The 12,682-nt window shown below is 51.4% G+C and overlaps 1 protein-coding gene across 2 annotated transcripts in view; it reads right to left on the bottom strand.

Moving 5' to 3' along the window:
* Positions 1-12,682, bottom strand: part of carf (calcium responsive transcription factor) — a 37,987-nt gene that overhangs the window by 4,079 nt on the left and 21,226 nt on the right. For both annotated transcript variants that reach the window (XM_071340697.1, XM_071340698.1), the window contains exons 8-11: positions 8,522-8,642; positions 8,294-8,437; positions 7,848-8,114; positions 4,660-4,813 (exon numbers count right to left, since the gene is read on the bottom strand). In XM_071340697.1, the coding sequence (XP_071196798.1) occupies positions 4,660-4,813; positions 7,848-8,114; positions 8,294-8,437; positions 8,522-8,642 (686 nt within the window). The remainder of the gene's footprint in view (positions 1-4,659; positions 4,814-7,847; positions 8,115-8,293; positions 8,438-8,521; positions 8,643-12,682) is intronic.

The following is a 12,682-nucleotide window of genomic DNA, read 5'->3' as shown; positions in this document are numbered from 1 at the left end:
TACCTGTGTTATATCAGTGGTGACCCCCCCCCCCCAGCCTGCTGGAAGGTCTCCCTAGTTACCTGTGTTATATCAGTGGTGACCCCCCCCCCCCCCCAGCCTGCTGGAAGGTCTCCCTAGTTACCTGTGTTATATCAGTGGTGACCCCCCCCCCTCCTGCTGGAAGGTCTCCCTAGTTACCTGTGTTATATCAGTGGTGACCCCCCCCCCCCCAACCTGCTGGAAGGTCTCCCTAGTTACCTGTGTTATATCAGTGGTGACCCCCCCCCCCCCCCAGCCTGCTGGAAGGTCTCCCTAGTTACCTGTGTTAGATCAGTGGTGACCCCCCCCCCCCCAGCCTGCTGGAAGGTCTCCCTAGTTACCTGTGTTATATCAGTGGTGACCCGCCCCCCCCCCCCCCCAGCCTGCTGGAAGGTCTCCCTAGTTACCCGTGTTATATCAGTGGTGACCCCCCCCCCCCAGCCTGCTGGAAGGTCTCCCTAGTTACCTGTGTTAGATCAGTGGTGAACCCCCCCCCCCCCCAGCCTGCTGGAAGGTCTCCCTAGTTACCTGTGTTATATCAGTGGTGACCCCCCAGCCTGCTGGAAGGTCTCCCTAGTTACCTGTGTTAGATCAGTGGTGACCCCCCCCCCCCCCCCAGCCTGCTGGAAGGTCTCCCTAGTTACCTGTGTTATATCAGTGGTGACCCCCCCCCCCCCCCAGCCTGCTGGAAGGTCTCCCTAGTTACCTGTGTTATATCAGTGGTGACCCCCCCCCCCTCCCCCCAGCCTGCTGGAAGGTCTCCCTAGTTACCTGTGTTATATCAGTGGTGACCCCCCCCCCCCCAGCCTGCTGGAAGGTCTCCCTAGTTACCTGTGTTATATCAGTGGTGACCCCCCCCCTCCCCCCAGCCTGCTGGAAGGTCTCCCTAGTTACCTGTGTTATATCAGTGGTGACCCCCCCCCCCCCCAGCCTGCTGGAAGGTCTCCCTAGTTACCTGTGTTATATCAGTGGTGACCCCCCCCCCCTCCCCCCAGCCTGCTGGAAGGTCTCCCTAGTTACCTGTGTTATATCAGTGGTGACCCCCCCCCTCCCCCCAGCCTGCTGGAAGGTCTCCCTAGTTACCTGTGTTATATCAGTGGTGACCCCCCCCCCCCCAGCCTGCTGGAAGGTCTCCCTAGTTACCTGTGTTATATCAGTGGTGACCCCCCCCCCCCCCCAGCCTGCTGGAAGGTCTCCCTAGTTACCTGTGTTATATCAGTGGTGACCCCCCCCCCCTCCTGCTGGAAGGTCTCCCTAGTTACCTGTGTTATATCAGTGGTGACCCCCCCCCCCCCAACCTGCTGGAAGGTCTCCCTAGTTACCTGTGTTATATCAGTGGTGACCCCCCCCCCCCCCCCCAGCCTGCTGGAAGGTCTCCCTAGTTACCTGTGTTAGATCAGTGGTGACCCCCCCCCTCCCCCCAGCCTGCTGGAAGGTCTCCCTAGTTACCTGTGTTATATCAGTGGTGACCCCCCCCCCCCCAGCCTGCTGGAAGGTCTCCCTAGTTACCTGTATTATATCAGTGGTGACCCCCCCCCCCCCCCCAGCCTGCTGGAAGGTCTCCCTAGTTACCTGTGTTATATCAGTGGTGACCCCCCCCCCCCTCCTGCTGGAAGGTCTCCCTAGTTACCTGTGTTATATCAGTGGTGACCCCCCCCCCCCCCAACCTGCTGGAAGGTCTCCCTAGTTACCTGTGTTATATCAGTGGTGACCCCCCCCTCCCCCCCCAGCCTGCTGGAAGGTCTCCCTAGTTACCTGTGTTAGATCAGTGGTGACCCCCCCCCCCCCCCAGCCTGCTGGAAGGTCTCCCTAGTTACCTGTGTTATATCAGTGGTGACCCGCCCCCCCCCCAGCCTGCTGGAAGGTCTCCCCAGTTACCCGTGTTATATCAGTGGTGACCCCCCCCCCCCAGCCTGCTGGAAGGTCTCCCTAGTTACCTGTGTTAGATCAGTGGTGAACCCTCCCCCCCCAGCCTGCTGGAAGGTCTCCCTAGTTACCTGTGTTATATCAGTGGTGACCCCCCAGCCTGCTGGAAGGTCTCCCTAGTTACCTGTGTTAGATCAGTGGTGACCCCCCCCTCCCCCAGCCTGCTGGAAGGTCTCCCTAGTTACCTGTGTTAGATCAGTGGTGACCCCCCCCCCCCCCAGCCTGCTGGAAGGTCTCCCTAGTTACCTGTGTTAGATCAGTGGTGAACCCCCAGCCTGCTGGAAGGTCTCCCTAGTTACCTGTGTTAGATCAGTGGTGACCCCCCCCCTCCTGCTGGAAGGTCTCCCTAGTTACCTGTGTTATATCAGTGGTGACCCCCCCCCCCAACCTGCTGGAAGGTCTCCCTAGTTACCTGTGTTATATCAGTGGTGACCCCCCCCTCCCCCAGCCTGCTGGAAGGTCTCCCTAGTTACCTGTGTTATATCAGTGGTGACCCCCCCCCCCTCCTGCTGGAAGGTCTCCCTAGTTACCTGTGTTATATCAGTGGTGACCCCCCCCCCCAGCCTGCTGGAAGGTCTCCCTAGTTACCTGTGTTAGATCAGTGGTGACCCCCCCCCCCCCCAGCCTGCTGGAAGGTCTCCCTAGTTACCTGTGTTATATCAGTGGTGACCCCCCCCCAGCCTGCTGGAAGGTCTCCCTAGTTACCTGTGTTATATCAGTGGTGACCCCTCCCCCCCAGCCTGCTGGAAGGTCTCCCTAGTTACCTGTGTTATATCAGTGGTGACCCCCCCCCTCCTGCTGGAAGGTCTCCCTAGTTACCTGTGTTATATCAGTGGTGACCCCCCCCCCCCAACCTGCTGGAAGGTCTCCCTAGTTACCTGTGTTATATCAGTGGTGACCCCCCCCTCCCCCCCCCCCCAGCCTGCTGGAAGGTCTCCCTAGTTACCTGTGTTATATCAGTGGTGACCCGCCCCCCCCAGCCTGCTGGAAGGTCTCCCTAGTTACCCGTGTTATATCAGTGGTGACCCCCCCCCCCCCAGCCTGCTGGAAGGTCTCCCTAGTTACCTGTGTTATATCAGTGGTGACCCCCCAGCCTGCTGGAAGGTCTCCCTAGTTACCTGTGTTATATCAGTGGTGACCCCCCCCCCCCTCCTGCTGGAAGGTCTCCCTAGTTACCTGTGTTATATCAGTGGTGACCCCCCCCCCCAGCCTGCTGGAAGGTCTCCCTAGTTACCTGTGTTATATCAGTGGTGACCCGCCCCCCCCCCCCCCCCAGCCTGCTGGAAGGTCTCCCTAGTTACCCGTGTTATATCAGTGGTGACCCCCCCCCCCCCCAGCCTGCTGGAAGGTCTCCCTAGTTACCTGTGTTATATCAGTGGTGACCCCCCAGCCTGCTGGAAGGTCTCCCTAGTTACCTGTGTTATATCAGTGGTGACCCCCCCCCCCTCCTGCTGGAAGGTCTCCCTAGTTACCTGTGTTATATCAGTGGTGACCCCCCCCCCCCCAACCTGCTGGAAGGTCTCCCTAGTTACCTGTGTTATATCAGTGGTGACCCCTCCCCCCCCAGCCTGCTGGAAGGTCTCCCTAGTTACCTGTGTTAGATCAGTGGTGACCCCCCCCCCCCCAGCCTGCTGGAAGGTCTCCCTAGTTACCTGTGTTATATCAGTGGTGACCCCCCCCCCCTCCTGCTGGAAGGTCTCCCTAGTTACCTGTGTTATATCAGTGGTGACCCCCCCCCCCCCCCAACCTGCTGGAAGGTCTCCCTAGTTACCTGTGTTATATCAGTGGTGACCCCCCCCCCCCCAGCCTGCTGGAAGGTCTCCCTAGTTACCTGTGTTAGATCAGTGGTGACCCCCCCCCCCCCAGCCTGCTGGAAGGTCTCCCTAGTTACCTGTGTTATATCAGTGGTGACCCCCCAGCCTGCTGGAAGGTCTCCCTAGTTACCTGTGTTATATCAGTGGTGACCCCCCCCCCCCTCCTGCTGGAAGGTCTCCCTAGTTACCTGTGTTATATCAGTGGTGACCCCCCCCCCCAGCCTGCTGGAAGGTCTCCCTAGTTACCTGTGTTATATCAGTGGTGACCCCCCCCCCCCCCCAGCCTGCTGGAAGGTCTCCCTAGTTACCCGTGTTATATCAGTGGTGACCCCCCCCCCCCCCCCAGCCTGCTGGAAGGTCTCCCTAGTTACCTGTGTTATATCAGTGGTGACCCCCCAGCCTGCTGGAAGGTCTCCCTAGTTACCTGTGTTATATCAGTGGTGACCCCCCCCCCCCCTCCTGCTGGAAGGTCTCCCTAGTTACCTGTGTTATATCAGTGGTGACCCCCCCCCCCCAACCTGCTGGAAGGTCTCCCTAGTTACCTGTGTTATATCAGTGGTGACCCCCCCCTCCCCCCCAGCCTGCTGGAAGGTCTCCCTAGTTACCTGTGTTAGATCAGTGGTGACCCCCCCCCCCCCAGCCTGCTGGAAGGTCTCCCTAGTTACCTGTGTTATATCAGTGGTGACCCCCCCCCAGCCTGCTGGAAGGTCTCCCTAGTTACCCGTGTTATATCAGTGGTGACCCCCCCCCCCCCAGCCTGCTGGAAGGTCTCCCTAGTTACCTGTGTTAGATCAGTCCCCCCCCCCCAGCCTGCTGGAAGGTCTCCCTAGTTACCTGTGTTAGATCAGTGGTGAACCCTCCCCCCCCCCCCAGCCTGCTGGAAGGTCTTCCTAGTTACCTGTGTTAGATCAGTGGTGACCCCCCCAGCCTGCTGCAATGTCTTCTGGGCCTCGTGGATGTGGTTCTTTATGTCGTTGACGGTTGGGAAGTAGCAAAGGTTATGTCTCTCTGGGACCTCCTCTGATCTAAACATCTCCCGCTCCACAAACCGCCTGACAGGAATACAAGACAGGAAGACAGGTTAACACCAGGGACAGTGATAGAGGTTAACACCAGGGACAGTGGTAGAGGTTAACACCAGGGACAGTGGTAATACAGGGGACCATGATAGAGATTAACACCAGGGACAGTGGTAATACAGGGGACCATGATAGAGGTTAACACCAGGGACAGTGGTAGAGGTTAACACCAGGGACAGTGATAGAGGTTAACACCAGGGACAGTGGTAGAGGTTAACACCAGGGACAGTGGTAATACAGGGGACCATGATAGAGATTAACACCAGGGACAGTGGTAATACAGGGGACCATGATAGAGATTAACACCAGGGACAGTGGTAATACAGGGGACCATGATAGAGGTTAACACCAGGGACAGTGGTAGAGGTTAACACCAGGGACAGTGGTAGAGGTTAACACCAGGGACCATGATAGAGGTTAACACCAGGGACAGTGGTAATACAGGGGACCATGATAGAGGTTAACACCAGGGACCATGATAGAGGTTAACACCAGGGACAGTGGTAGAGGTTAACACCAGGGACCATGATAAAGGTTAACACCAGGGACAGTGGTAGAGGTTAACACCAGGGACAGTGGTAGAGGTTAACACCAGGGACCATGATAGAGGTTAACACCAGGGACAGTGGTAATACAGGGGACCATGATAGAGGTTAACACCAGGGACCATGATAGAGGTTAACACCAGGGACCATGATAGAGATTAACACCAGGGACAGTTGTAATACTGGGGACCATGATAGAGGTTAACACCAGGGACAGTGGTAATACAGGGGAACATGATAGAGGTTAACACCAGGGACCATGATAGAGGTTAACACCAGGGACAGTGGTAATACTGGGGACCATGATAGAGGTTAACACCAGGGACAGTGGTAATACAGGGGAACATGATAGAGGTTAACACCAGGGACAGTGGTAATACAGGGGACCATGATAGAGGTTAACACCAGGGACAGTGGTAATACAGGGGACCATGATAGAGGTTAACACCAGGGACAGTGGTAATACAGGGGAACATGATAGAGGTTAACACCAGGGACAGTGGTAGAGGTTAACACCAGGGACAGTGGTAGAGGTTAACACCAGGGACAGTGGTAATACAGGGGACCATGATAGAGGTTAACACCAGGGACAGTGGTAGAGGTTAACACCAGGGACAGCGGTAATACAGGGGACCATGATAGAGGTTAACACCAGGGACAGTGGTAGAGGTTAACACCAGGGACAGCGGTAATACAGGGGAACATGATAGAGGTTAACACCAGGGACAGTGGTAGAGGTTAACACCAGGGACAGTGGTAATACAGGGGACCATGATAGAGTTTAACACCAGGGACAGTGGTAATACAGGGGACCATGATAGAGGTTAACACCAGGGACAGTGGTAATACAGGGGAACATGATAGAGGTTAACACCAGGGACAGTGGTAAAGGTTAACACCAGGGACAGTGGTAGATGTTAACACCAGGGACAGCGGTAATACAGGGGACCATGATAGAGGTTAACACCAGAGACAGTGGTAGAGGTTAACACCAGAGACAGTGGTAGAGGTTAACACCAGGGACAGCGGTAATACAGGGGAACATGATAGAGGTTAACACCAGGGACAGTGATAGAGGTTAACACCAGGGACAGTGGTAGAGGTTAACACCAGGGACAGTGGTAATACAGGGGACCATGATAGAGGTTAACACCAGGGACAGTGGTAGAGGTTAACACCAGGGACAGTGGTAATACAGGGGACAATGATAGAGATTAACACCAGGGACAGTGGTAATACTGGGGACCATGATAGAGGTTAACACCAGGGACAGTGGTAGAGGTTAACACCAGGGACAGTGGTAGAGGTTAACACCAGGGACAGTGGTAATACAGGGGACCATGATAGAGGTTAACACCAGGGACAGTGGTAGAGGTTAACACCAGGGACAGTGGTAATACAGGGGACTATGATAGAGGTTAACACCAGGGACAGTGATAGAGGTTAACACCAGGGACAGCGGTAATACAGGGGAACATGATAGAGGTTAACACCAGGGACAGTGGTAGAGGTTAACACCAGGGACAGCGGTAATACAGGGGACCATGATAGAGGTTAACACCAGGGACAGTGATAGAGGTTAACACCAGGGACAGCGGTAATACAGGGGAACATGATAGAGGTTAACACCAGGGACAGTGATAGAGGTTAACACCAGGGACAGTGGTAGAGGTTAACACCAGGGACAGTGGTAATACAGGGGACCATGATAGAGGTTAACACCAGGGACAGTGGTAATACAGGGGACCATGATAGAGGTTAACACCAGGGACAGTGGTAGAGGTTAACACCAGGGACAGTGGTAATACAGGGGACAATGATAGAGGTTAACACCAGGGACAGTGGTAATACTAGGGACCATGATAGAGGTTAACACCAGGGACAGTGTTAGAGGTTAACACCAGGGACAGCGGTAATACTGGGGACCATGATAGAGGTTAACACCAGGGACCATGGTAATACAGGGGAACATGATAGAGGTTAACACCAGGGACAGTGGTAGAGGTTAACACCAGGGACAGTGGTAGAGGTTAACACCAGGGACAGTGGTAATACTGGGGACCATGATAGAGGTTAACACCAGGGACCATGGTAATACAGGGGAACATGATAGAGGTTAACACCAGGGACCATGATAGAGGTTAACACCAGGGACAGTGGTAGAGGTTAACACCAGGGACAGTGGTAGAGGTTAACACCAGGGACCATGATAGAGGTTAACACCAAGGACAGTGGTAGAGGTTAACACCAGGGACAGTGGTAATACAGGGGACCATGATAGAGATTAACACCAGGGACAGTGGTAATACAGGGGACCATGATAGAGGTTAACACAAGGGACAGTGGTAGAGGTTAACACCAGGGACAGTGGTAATACAGGGGACCATGATGACCTGTACATCAGTCCCTGAGGTCCTCCTACTCTGAGCTGTTTGATATACGGCCCCTGAAGGCCTCCTTACCTGAGCTGTTTGCGGACCTGGTACACCTGATGATATCCCTGCTCCACCAACTCCCTGATCTTCTCTGCCACCCTGGGGTGGAGGCGAGATGGTATGGTTCCACCATCCTCCGCACCACCATCACAGACACATCCCCTCTCCTCCTCCTCCTCCTGCTTCACCTCCTCCTCCATGGGGAGGAAGAGGAGGTCTGGAGGAGGAGGTGGGAGGAGAGCCTCCATGTCATGATAGAGGTGAGCTTTCTGGGTGGGGAGCTGCATGTAGTACCTGTTAACGGGAGAGAATAAACAAAGAAACCCAAGTCAATCAACCAATACGTCAATCAATCAGAAAGTTGACTTATTTTAAACATTCAGTGTGTTATAAGCCCATTCGGGCTGAGCAATAAACTTAAATAATATATACGTATATCAAATCCAAGTATAAATAGCAGAATCAATCAATGCCTCAGGACTCCGCCCACGTCCCACAGGGTCTTCCGGAGGTTGAAGAAGGCTTTCTCCTGTTCCTGACGAACAACCCTCTTGTCTACGTTAGGGTCCGTAGGCACCCGGTGCTGGGGAAACTTACACACCTTCTTGATATAGATCCTGAGGAATGAGAGCAAAGTCAGAAAATATGTCCACAGACTTGGTAGCGTATTGTTTTGTCAGCATAGACAGATGTGTGTCTACCTGGCAGGGCATGTCGCTTTGTAATCAATGCTCTGACTGATGTTCTGCTCTGCAGTCTTCTTGGGTTGGAGGCCTTTCCTTCTTGGTCCATACTGACATTCCATCACTATAGCTCTACTGCCTGGATACAGATGGAGAAAGCAGATGACTATACTGCCTGGATACAGATGGAGAAAGTAGATGACTATACTGCCTGGATACAGATGGAGAAAGCAGATGATTCCATCACTATAGCTCTACTGCCTGGATACAGATGGAGAAAGTAGATGATTCCATCACTATAGCTCTACTGCCTGGATACAGATGGAGAAAGTAGATGAAGCTGCCTCCCAATTGGCACCCTATTCCCTCCAAATGGCACCCTATTCCCTCCAATTGGCATCCTATTCCCTATTTAGTGCACATATTTTGACCGGGGTCCGCAGTGCTAGTACGCAGTCATTATAACTCTGAATATGGTCTGAGAAACCATTATAACTCTGAATATGGCCCGAGAAACCATTATAACTCTGAATATAACCTGAGAAACCATTATAACTCTGAATATGACCCGAGAAACCATTATAACTCTGAATATGGCCTGAGAAACCATTATAACTCTGAATATGACCCGAGAAACCATTATAACTCTGAATATGGTCCGAGAAACCATTATAACTCTGAATATGGTCTGAGAAACCATTATAACTCTGAATATGGTCTGAGAAACCATTATAACTCTGAATATGGCCTGAGAAACCATTATAACTCTGAATATGGCCCGAGAAACCATTATAACTCTGAATATGGCCTGAGAAACCATTATAACTCTGAATATGGCCCGAGAAACCATTATAACTCTGAATATAACCTGAGAAACCATTATAACTCTGAATATGGTCCGAGAAACCATTATAACTCTGAATATGGTCTGAGAAACCATTATAACTCTGAATATGGCCTGAGAAACCATTATAACTCTGAATATGGCCCGAGAAACCATTATAACTCTGAATATGGCCTGAGAAACCATTATAACTCTGAATATGGTCCGAGAAACCATTATAACTCTGAATATGGCCCGAGAAACCATTATAACTCTGAATATGGCCTGAGAAACCATTATAACTCTGAATATGGCCTGAGAAACCATTATAACTCTGAATATGGCCTGAGAAACCATTATAACTCTGAATATGGCCTGAGAAACCATTATAACTCTGAATATGGTCTGAGAAACCATTATAACTCTGAATATGGTCCGAGAAACCATTATAACTCTGAATATGGTCTGAGAAACCATTATAACTCTGAATATGGTCCGAGAAACCATTATAACTCTGAATATGGCCCGAGAAACCTTTCATTCATATGATCCAGTTATTACATAATAACACTTTCCTGAAAGCCTGCAGGTATTATGCTTTATTACTTGTTATAAGCATGGCTGTTGCGGTGACTGTACTACGGCCACGCCGGCAGTCATGAGTCATGACCGCAGTAAACATCTACATGACCGGTAATCTCCTCTGTACATGCCTTACTAGTAGTCTGCACAAGTCACCAACCACCATCATTAATAGACTGACACATTACCTTTAGTTACAAGATCTCTCTCTCTCTCCTTCATACCTTTAGTTACAGGATCTCTCCTCTCTCTCTCCTTCATACCTTTAGTTACAGGATCTCTCCTCTCTCTCTCCTTCATTCCTTTAGTTACAGGATATCTCCTCTCTCTCTCCTTCATACCTTTAGTTACAGGATATCTCCTCTCTCTCTCTCCTTCATTCCTTTAGTTACAGGATCTCTCCTCTCTCTCTCCTTCATTCCTTTAGTTACAGGATCTCTCCTCTCTCTCTCCTTCATTCCTTTAGTTACAGGATCTCTCCTCTCTCTCTCCTTCATACCTTTAGTTACAGGATCTCTCCTCTCTCTCTCCTTCATTCCTTTAGTTACAGGATCTCTCTCTCTCTCCTTCATACCTTTAGTTACAGGATATCTCCTCTCTCTCTCCTTCATTCCTTTAGTTACAGGATCTCTCCTCTCTCTCTCCTTCATTCCTTTAGTTACAGGATATCTCCTCTCTCTCTCCTTCATTCCTTTAGTTACAGGATCTCTCCTCTCTCTCTCCTTCATACCTTTAATTACAAGATCTCTCTCTCTCTCCTTCATTCCTTTAGTTACAGGATATCTCTCTCTCTCCTTCATACCTTTAGTTACAGGATCTCTCCTCTCTCTCTCCTTCATTCCTTTAGTTACAGGATCTCTCCTCTCTCTCTCCTTCATTCCTTTAGTTACAGGATATCTCCTCTCTCTCTCTCCTTCATTCCTTTAGTTACAGGATATCTCCTCTCTCTCTCTCCTTCATTCCTTTAGTTACAGGATATCTCACCACGTGAGTGTCCATCTCCTCTCTCTCTCTCCTTCATTAATGTAGACTTACAAGCCTACAGCCTATGGCATGGAGCATAGACAGGTAACATACAGATTATGTTATTCTGAAAAAGAAAAAAAAAAGATATCTTCATATCATGTTTCTTTATACCTGACTAAAATAAATCATGGCTTTATTGTGATGGTGTATATTCAATAGATTTATTATACTTTTTTAAATGTAGATGTTCCAAAAGGCGCGTATCAGAGGCCTGGAGATGCATAACATCTATGTTCAGGGACGCCATCGTCGGCTACTGAACCAGTACTGTGACCGTATACCTGCATTGACAAAAGGGACGCCATCGTCGGCTACTGAACCAGTACTGTGACCGTATACCTGCATTGACAAAAGGGACGCCATCGTCGGCTACTGAACCAGTACTGTGACCGTATACCTGCATTGACAAAAGGGACGCCATCGTCGGCTACTGAACCAGTACTGTGACCGTATACCTGCATTGACAAAAGGGACGCCATCGTAGGCTACTGAACCAGTACTGTGACCGTATACCTGCATTGACAAAAGGGACGCCATCGTCGGCTACTGAACCAGTACTGTGACCGTATACCTGCATTGACAAAAGGGACGCCATCGTAGGCTACTGAACCAGTACTGTGACCGTATACCTGCATTGACAAAAGGGACGCCATCGTAGGCTACTGAACCAGTACTGTGACCGTATACCTGCATTGACAAAAGGGACGCCATCGTCGGCTACTGAACCAGTACTGTGACCGTATACCTGCATTGACAAAAGGGACGCCATCGTAGGCTACTGAACCAGTACTGTGACCGTATACCTGCATTGACAAAAGGGACGCCATCGTAGGCTACTGAACCAGTACTGTGACCGTATACCTGCATTGACAAAAGGGACGCCATCGTCGGCTACTGAACCAGTACTGTGACCGTATACCTGCATTGACAAAAGGGACGCCATCGTAGGCTACTGAACCAGTACTGTGACCGTATACCTGCATTGACAAAAGGGACGCCATCGTCGGCTACTGAACCAGTACTGTGACCGTATACCTGCATTGACAAAAGGGACGCCATCGTCGGCTACTGAACCAGTACTGTGACCGTATACCTGCATTGACAAAAGGGACGCCATCGTCGGCTACTGAACCAGTACTGTGACCGTATACCTGCATTGACAAAAGGGACGCCATCGTCGGCTACTGAACCAGTACTGTGACCGTATACCTGCATTGACAAAAGGGACGCCATCGTCGGCTACTGAACCAGTACTGTGACCGTATACCTGCATTGACAAAAGGGACGCCATCGTCGGCTACTGAACCAGTACTGTGACCGTATACCTGCATTGACAAAAGGGACGCCATCGTCGGCTACTGAACCAGTACTGTGACCGTATACCTGCATTGACAAAAGGGACGCCATCGTCGGCTACTGAACCAGTACTGTGACCGTATACCTGCATTGACAAAAGGGACGCCATCGTCGGCTACTGAACCAGTACTGTGACCGTATACCTGCATTGACAAAAGGGACGCCATCGTCGGCTACTGAACCAGTACTGTGACCGTATACCTGCATTGACAAAAGGGACGCCATCGTAGGCTACTGAACCAGTACTGTGACCGTATACCTGCATTGACAAAAGGGACGCCATCGTCGGCTACTGAACCAGTACTGTGACCGTATACCTGCATTGACAAAAGGGACGCCATCGTCGGCTACTGAACCAGTACTGTGACCGTATACCTGCATTGACAAAAGGG

This window comes from Salvelinus alpinus, chromosome 14, assembly GCF_045679555.1.
Source record: "Salvelinus alpinus chromosome 14, SLU_Salpinus.1, whole genome shotgun sequence".
NCBI classification, from domain to species: Eukaryota; Metazoa; Chordata; class Actinopteri; order Salmoniformes; family Salmonidae; genus Salvelinus; species Salvelinus alpinus.
Note: the sequence above shows the minus strand (reverse complement) of the source record. Positions and strands in the feature narration are given on the sequence as shown.